Here is an 8,345-nt window from a genome sequence, read left to right on the forward strand (position 1 = left end):
TCTCGCTCACCAGTTGTTGCAGCCGTCCTGGTGGGCCACGGTCTGCCCCGGCAGGTACCTCTCCTGGGTGAGCAGGTCCAGGCAGGTGCAGTCCTGCCTCTCCACACAGGCCGAGCCGTTGGCGTTCAGCACCCTGCCGCTGGTGCAGTAGCAGCCGGGTTCGCACCTCCACATGCAGTGCTGGGGGCAGAGGGAGCGTCACGGGGTGGGGAGGAGACCCCTGGGCATGGGGGAGGGAGGCGCTATGGAGTCCCGTGGTCATTGCTGGGCAGGGAGGGGGACAAGGACACACACAGGCTGGATTCCCAGCAGGGTGGCAACATTCCTATCACTGCCCAGTGCACCTCTCAGCCTCGCCTGCTGTGGGGCAGGGCCTGTGGGGAGAGCAGGGGGAATGGAGGAAGCACAATGCCCTGTGCCCTGGCAAAGGGGAGCAGCCCGGCCTGGCAGGGTAGAGGAGCCAGGCCTGGAGCAGGGGGGCAGCAGGAGCTCTCCCTGCCCTACGGGACAGGAGCCCAGCCCAGGAATCCAGGGCCGGCGTGGGGCAGCCCCCTCACTCCCAGGGGCAGCCATTCCCTTACCGAGATGTCGTCGCAGGAGCGGGGGCACGAGGGGCCGCAGCGGCTGTACATGGAGCCCTGCACGGCTGCGCAGTCCAGAGCTGGGGAGATGGAGAGAGGCTGGGGGTGAGGATGTGGCATGCTGCTCCGGGGGTCACCAGCCGCATTCCACTCCCTGCAGTCCGGCGCCCCCCGCCGAGCCCCTGCTACGCTCCCCGCAGCCCTGCGCCTCCCGCCGAGCCCCTGCTACGCTCCCCGGAGCCCTGTGCCTCCCGCCGAGCCCCTGCTACGCTCCCCGCAGCCCTGCGCCTCCTGCCGAGCCCGCTCCCTGCAGCCCAGCGCTCCTCGCTGAGCCCCCGCCCCACTCCCTGCAGCACAGTGCCCCCCGCTGAGCCCCTGCCCCGCTCCCCGCAGCCCAGCGCCCCCTGCCCAGCTCCCTGCAGCCTTGTGCCCCCCACTGAGCCCACAGCCCGGCACCGCCCGCTGAACCCCATACCCCTCCCTGCAGCCCCTGCCCCCTGGCGAGCCCCCATCCCGCTCCCTGCAGCCCAGCACCCCCCGCCGAGCTCACTCCCCACAGCCCAGCTCTTCCTACCCCGCTCCCCGCAGCCCAGCACCCCCTGCCAAGCCCACTCCCCGCAGCCCAGCTCTCCCCACCCCGCTCCCTGCAGCCAGCACCCCCCACCGAGGCTGCTCCCCGCAGCCCAGCTCGCCCCACCCCGCTCCCTGCAGCCCAGCACCCCCTGCCGAGCCCGCTCCTCACAGCCCAGTGCCCCACTTAGCCATGGGAGGGGGACCAGGAGTTTCCCCCACAGGGATAGCTGCCCTCCCCCATGGCACGCTCCAGTGGGGCTGCCTGCTCTAGGAACACCCCCCCCCCGTACCTGGGCACTGCCCCTGGTGGCAGGTCTCCACCTGGGCGGGGGGGCCCTCGCAGTAGTCGCCGTGGCCCAACGGGGTGGGGCTGTCGCAGGCTCGGGCCCGGCTCCGCAGCCCCTCCCCGCAGCTCTTGGTGCACTCGGTCCAGGGGCTCCATGCGCTCCAGCCGCCGCTCCCTGGGGCAGAGCCATGGGTGTCAGGCCCCCTGCCCTCCCCTGGCCTGCGGGCACCAGAGCCAGCACCAGGTGCCTGGGGAAAGCCTCACTCCTCACCAGCCTGTGTCCCCCCAGCACTGGGCATGTGTCACAGGCTCGCACCCCCACCCCAGGAGGCTGCTGGGGACCTGCAGGCCATTTGCACCCCCCCCTCCCCGCCCGGGCCATTCCCTGCTCCTCCTCCCAGCCTGGCAGCAGCAGGTAAGACATGGTGAGCAGCACAGAGCCCCTGGGGTCGCTCCTGGAACCGGGATGCCCCCACGGGGTCAGCTGGAGCAGGGCGGGAGGCGGTATCCTGGGGCAGGTGGGGGCACACTCACTGGAGCAGGGCAGGGGGGAGGTCTCCCAAGGTGGGCAGGGGCACAGTCGCTGGAGCAGGGCGGGGGGGCAGTCTCCCGGGATGGGCAGGGGCACAGTTGTTGGAGCGGGACGGGCAGTGCTCTCTCGGGATGGGCAAGGGCACAGTCACTGGGGTGGGGTGGGGCAGGGGTTCATCTCCCAGGGTGGGCAGGGGCACAGTCACTGGAGTGGGGCTGGGGGGCGGTCTCCCGAGATGGGCTGGGGCACAGTCACTGGGGTGGGGCGGGGGTTGGTCTCCCGGGATGGGCAGGGGCACCGTCACTGGAGTGGGGCGGGGGTTGGTCTCCCGGGGTGGGCAGGGGCACAGTTGCTGGAGCAGGACGGGGCAGCGCTCTCCCGGGATGGGCAGGGGCACTTGTCCATTGGGGTGGGCAGGGTTGGTGTCCCGGGGTGGGCATGGGCCAGTCACTGAGTGGGCTGGGGGCCGTCTCCGGGATTGGGCAGGGGCAACAGTCAGGTGGGGCAGGGGTTGTCTCCTGGGGTGGACCATGGCACATCGGGAGTGGGGCTGGGGGCGGTCTCCCGGATGGGCAGGGGACAGTCACTGGGGTGGGGCAAGGGTTGGTCTCCGGGGTGGACATTGCACAGTTGCTGGAGGCGGGGCGGCGCGGTTTGCTCTCCCGGGATGGGCAGGGGCACAGTCCGCTGGTGGTGGGGCGGGGGTTGGTCCTCCCGGGGTGAGGGCACAGTTCTGGAGCAGACGGGCGCGCTTTCCCCGGGTATGGCGGGCACTGTCACTGGGTGGGGCGGGAGTTTGGTGTCCCGGGTGGGCAGGGCACAGGTCGACTGGGGTGGGGCGGGAGTTGGTGTCCGGGGCGGGCAGAGGCACCGTCGCTGGGCGGGCGGGGGGGTGGTGTCTCCTGGGATGGGCAGGGTGGCAACAGTCGCTGGGGTGGGGCGGGAGTTGGTTCCCGGGCCAGATGGGTCACAGTCGCTGGAGCAGGCGGGGTGGCGTGGCTCGCCGGGATGGGCAGGGGCCAGTCGGGGGTGGGGCGGCGCGTTGGTCTCCAGGGGCGGGGCACAGTCCACTGGGGGAGGGGGTTCTTAGGGGTGCTGACGTCGCTGAGCGCGGCGCCGGATGGGGCAAGGGCACAGTCGCGGAGCGGGGCAGGGTTGGTCTCCCGGGGCAGGGGTGCACACTCACTGGAGCAGGGCTGCGACGTGGCGGGCTGCTCCTCGCGTCCGGCCCAGGCAGGGCAAGTCCGGTGCCCGACGGAGGGGGGCCGTGCAAACCGGGTACCTGTTCTGTAGAAGACCCCCAGGGCTGTCAGGAAACCGACTCTGCTCCAGGGTCGTCCAGTCGACCAGCCGACGCTCACTGCCGGGAACCGGGGCGACCGTCAAGGTCTGCCCCACACCTCTAGATTGCTCCATGCCAACAGACCTGGAGACTGCAGCCACCTCATCACGGCCCCCGTGGGACAAAGCTCTGGCCTGAAGCCTGGGTCATGCAGCCCCCAGCACGGCAGCCTTGGGCTGGCGGCCATGGGGAGCAGAGCTGGGAATGGGGCCAGCCCCTCGGTGTCTCACTCTGTTATGGGCTCCAGCCACTCACTGCCCTGTGACGTGGAGGGGCTGGGGGCTCCGGGTGAGACGCCAACATGCAATGTGCCACCCCACCCCACCCCCCTGTCACCGGGACTGTCAGGGCAGGCCAGGCGCTCAGCGAGGCTCCTGGAGGAACGGGGCAAGGGATGTGCTGGTGTCACTCAGGGCTGGATGCTGGGGTGGAACCTCACAGGGCAGGTCCCGTTCCTGCTCTTTGCCTGGTTCCCCTGGCCAGGGGCCGGGGCAGCGGCCAGCCCTGCGCTCCCCAGCCCTAGCGCGAGCTCTCACCGTCCCCGCAGGCCACCCGGGAGCAGTTGGAGATCCGGCCTGCCTCACAGGAGCTGGGCAGGGGAGAGAGCAAGTGGTTAGAGCCAAAGCCCCGAGGAAGCGGCCCGGGGAGGGGGAGCCTTGGAGAAGGGCACTGACCAGTTCTCACAGCCCCTGGACACCACGTCTCCCGGGGCGTAGAGCACTCCGCCCTCGGCGCAGGGGCACTCCGCCGCCGCCACGCACAGGTTATTCTGGAAGCAGATGCACAGCACAGAGCGAGCTCAGACAGGAACAGGGACACGCGGGACGATGGGCGCTCAGCTAGTTGAAAGATCGGCACTGAGAGCAGTTAGCAAGGGCTCAGGGTCAGTCCTGGGACCGGTACCAGTCAATATTCTCATTAGTGGCTTGCAGAAGGGAGAGGAGAGATGCTAACGCAATGTCCGGATGACGCCTGGCTGGGAGGGATAGCGGGCGCTCCGGAGGACAGGGGCAGAATTCCAAGTGATCTCGACAAATTGGAGAATTGGTCTGAGATCAACAAACCGAAATTCAATAAAGACAAGTGCAAAGTACTGCCCTTAGGAAAGAAAAATTAAACTCCACAGCTCCCAGACGGGGCCTAACTGGCTGGGCGGCTGCACTGCTGGAGAGGAGCTGGGGGCTCACCCCGTGAATAGCGTCACCAGCGTGACACAGGCGTGGACAGGGCTAATCTCACTCCGGGTGAGGCAGGACAAGCAGCAATGAGTTAATGCAGCAAGGGGAAGTTCTCGCTCTCGGGGAGCTCAGCTCTTGCCCAGGCCCCAAGGGAGGATGTGGGATCCCCGTCACTGCAGGTGTTTAAGAGGCTGGACAAACCCCTGTCAGGCCTGGGCTAGGGTTACTTGGTCGTGGTGACCTCTCGAGGTCCCTTCCAGGCAGGGGTGGGCACAGGGGGGCAAGCAGGGGCCTGGGCCCCCCAATAATCATCAGGCACGGAACTCCTCCAGCCCCAGGGCCCAGGGGAGGAGAGCAAGCTCCTGCCGGAGCCGGGACAGCGGCAGGGAGGGAGAAGTCCACGGCCTGCCCAGGCCCCCCCAGCTCTGTGCTGGGCCTGGGGAGGCAGCGCTGGGGTGCGGGGGGCTCTTGCTCACTCACCAGCAGGACGGTGCTGGGGGGGCAGTAACAGCCAGCGTGGCAGGGCCTGTCAGCAGGGGGGTCCGTGCCCAGCTCCGCACAGGAGGCTGGTGCGTCAGCGCATTCTTGCCACAGCTTCCCCTCCGGGCAGATGCCGGGCCCCTCACCTGGGGACAGGGAGACAGTGGGATGCACGGGTAGAGCAACACAGAGGGGAGAGGGAAGGCCACCGGCCCCTGGCACCGGGGTCAGCACTGCCTGAGGGGAGAGTGCCCCCTACTGACCCCCCTGCAAGCACCTGGTTCCTTGGTGCCCCCCCGACTCCTTCTATCAGCCAGGTCCCCTGGTCCCCCCCATCAGCTGGTTTCCTTGGGACCCACCCCCCCAGTTCCCCAGCCCTACAGCAGCTGGTCCCCGTGGGAGGTTTCCCACCCCAGAACTAACCAGAGCCCCCCCTTCCCACTTCCAGCCTGCCACCCTGTGCTGCATTGGGTCATAAACTCTGTGGCCGGAAGGGGCTGTTATGAGCATCTAGTCGGATCTGGAAAGAGCACAGTAATGAAGCGGGAATTTTCTGTAATATTTTATATTAAGCCCATGTGTGCCTCAGTTTCCCCTATAATGCACCTGGTGAGGGGGAAAGGATGACACTGGCTCTCAGGGCAGGCGGGTCACTGAGCAGGGAAGACCCAGCTCCAGAGCCAAGGGCTCCGAGGTGCGGGGATAAGGCGCTGGCTGTGGGAAAGAGCTCAGAGATCTCTCACAGGAGCTGAGCAAGGAAGGAGTCAGCGAGGGACAGAGCCTGGCCACGGAGTCACAGCAGCTGGGCTGGGCTCTGGGCTGGCCAGACGGGCTCTGCTCTAACTGACCCCCTGAGGTAGCTCCAGGTCCCCCAGGCTGTGCCAGGTGACTGACGAACCCGGCAGCTGGGCCCGCACTGGGTGAGGGTCGCTGCAGGTCCTGGCTGGGCATGTGGAGCGAATGAGACTCCCCCAGGGCACAGCTCCGTGGGACTCGCTGGCAGAGCTCGCGGGGGGGAGCAGGAGGGCGGGGCCAGCGCTGGGTGAGGGTCGCTGCAGGTCCTGTCTGGGCGCGTCGGTCCCTGCGGAGCAGACGAGGCTCCCCCAGGACCCCAGCTCCGTGGGACTCGCTGGCAGACCTCCCGGGGGAAAGCAGGAGGGCTGGGCCAGCGCTGGGTGGGGGTCGCTGCAGGTCCTGTCTGGGCATGTCGGTCCCTGCGGAGCAGACGAGGCTCCCCCAGGACCCCAGCTTCGTGGGACTTGCTGGCAGAGCTCGCGGGGGGAAGCAGGAGGGCTGGAGCCCAGAGGCTCCGTCTCTGAGGTGGAGAGGCCGCATGGTCAGCCCTGGAGCAGAAAGGGACGCCTGGGGGGTCGGGCGAACTGTGGGGCTCCTCCCGAAGTTCCAAGGCTGGGGCGCAGCCCAGAGCCTGCAGGTCGGTGACAAACCCAGGCCAGACACCTTCCCCAAACCATCCGTAGGGCAGAGTTTTTACCCACCACCCGACCGAACGCTGGCCAAGAGCCCAGGCAGGGAGCAGGAGCAAAGGGTCACTCAGGCTCTGGCCTAGCTCCCGGGCATGAGCTGGGGCAGAGCAACGTTTGCAGATGAGGCAGGCCCAGCGAGATCCCGACGCCTGACGGCCAATGGACTCCTCTGTCAATACCCACAGGGAGCTGCACGCTGGCCAGGGTCCCGTTAACCAGAGCAGCCCAGGACACGGACCTGCTCTGTGGGTGGCAGTGGGACCTCTGCTCGGGACACAATTGCCATTCATGAAGCTCATGTGATGTCAGGTGGCAAAGGACAGGGATGGGGAATAACCGAGACTGTTCTAATCCCGGCCTCGTCTGCCCCTGGGCCGCCCCGGACACCCACCCCAGAGACCAGCCCCAGCTCGCAGGGCCCAGCGCAAGGCGACGACAACAACACGGGCCTGGAAAAACTCCACAAGGGGAGACTGGAGCGACTAGGGAGGGGATGGAGCAGAGGGGCCGTGAGAAAAATCTATATAACGAGGAGTGAAAAGGTGGGGGAGGTAGAATCTCTTATTGCACCAGCTTCTGTCGGGGAGAGTTTTCCAGCCCCACGCAGCTCTGGGTGCACCCAGCTGCGTGGGGCTCGAACACTCCTCTCTCACCAGCAGAAGCTGGCCCAGTAAAAGCTATTCCCTGCCCCACCTTGTCTCTCTCAGAACTGGGACCCACACAGCTACCCTAGCACTGCACATAAAATAGCAGCTCAGCTCGGGAGGGCTGCCTGGGGCATCTGTTTCCCCGACTCCTAGCGCAGGAACCGGGGACGTCCCATTACATTAAATTCAGAACTGATCAGAGGAAATGCTTATTTCTGCAACACACGATTAGCCTGTGGAACTCACTGCCGCAGGAGAGCCCCGAGGCCGAAAGCTCAGCCCGATTCGGGAGGGCCTGGCCATGTCTGTGGAGAGCAAACCCAGCAATGATAAACGCTTTGGGGAAGGGAAATGAAACCTGCTGCTTCAGGGCTGCAGCCAACCTCTAGCTATCCCAGAACTCCCCATCCGCTATCAGGGGGTTCTCGCACCTCCCTCCGGCCCCTGGGGGACTGGGCTGACCCAGTCTGTCCAGCCCTACGGCCCCCGGGCGCTCTGGCTGCAGCTCTGCACACGGCCGTCAGGGAGGGAGCGGGGAGGGCAGCATGGCCCCAGAGGATGTGGGCCCGGGGCTGGACAGCCCTCTCAGCTCAGGCTGCAGCCCCTTGCGCACGGAGCCCACGGACAGACAGTGTCTCACCGGCGCAGGGCTGGAGGTTGCAGGTGGTGAACTCGATCCGGTGCAGGACGGTGCTGCCCCGTGTGCGGTTCTGATAGCCGCCCCCGCAGGGCACGGAGCACTCCGACCAGGGACCCCATTCTGCCCCGGAGCCTGCTGGAGAGATGGGGCAGCTCAGGCACACGCGCCCCAGAGACCCCCTGGCCCCAGAGACCCCACCAACAGGGCCAGAGACCGCAGGAGCCAGCCCCTGCCCCAGAGACCCCGCCCCACAGAGTCAGAGACTGCAGGAGACATCGCTCTGTTCCACAGCGCCAGAGACCCCAGGAGCTACCCCAGACACCGTGCTCCACAGGGCCTGAGACCCCAGAGACCCTGCCCCACAGGGCCTGAGACCCAGGAGACACCACTCTGTCCACAGAGCCAGAGACCCCGTCCCACAGGGCCTGAGACCCCAGAGACCCTGCTCCACAGGGCTTGAGACCCAGGAGACACCACCCTGTCCCACAGAGCCAGAGACCCTGCCCCACAGGGCCTGAGACCCAGGAGACACCACTCTGTCCACAGAGCCAGAGACCCCGTCCCACAGGGCCTGAGACCCCAGAGACCCTGCCCCACAGGGC

The 8,345-nt window shown here is 67.3% G+C and overlaps 1 protein-coding gene across 1 annotated transcript in view; it reads right to left on the reverse strand.

Annotated features, from left to right (window-relative positions):
* LOC116838058 (SCO-spondin-like) overlaps window positions 1–8,345 on the reverse strand; it is a 168,823-nt gene that overhangs the window by 53,161 nt on the left and 107,317 nt on the right. Inside the window, exons 50-56 of the mRNA XM_075063419.1 lie at window positions 7,744–7,875; window positions 4,973–5,118; window positions 3,989–4,083; window positions 3,851–3,903; window positions 1,445–1,615; window positions 582–661; window positions 11–180 (exon numbers count right to left, since the gene is read on the reverse strand). Coding sequence (XP_074919520.1) covers window positions 11–180; window positions 582–661; window positions 1,445–1,615; window positions 3,851–3,903; window positions 3,989–4,083; window positions 4,973–5,118; window positions 7,744–7,875 — 847 coding nt within the window. The remainder of the gene's footprint in view (window positions 1–10; window positions 181–581; window positions 662–1,444; window positions 1,616–3,850; window positions 3,904–3,988; window positions 4,084–4,972; window positions 5,119–7,743; window positions 7,876–8,345) is intronic.

Source organism: Chelonoidis abingdonii, chromosome 2, assembly GCF_003597395.2.
Source record: "Chelonoidis abingdonii isolate Lonesome George chromosome 2, CheloAbing_2.0, whole genome shotgun sequence".
Classification (NCBI taxonomy): domain Eukaryota; kingdom Metazoa; phylum Chordata; order Testudines; family Testudinidae; genus Chelonoidis; species Chelonoidis abingdonii.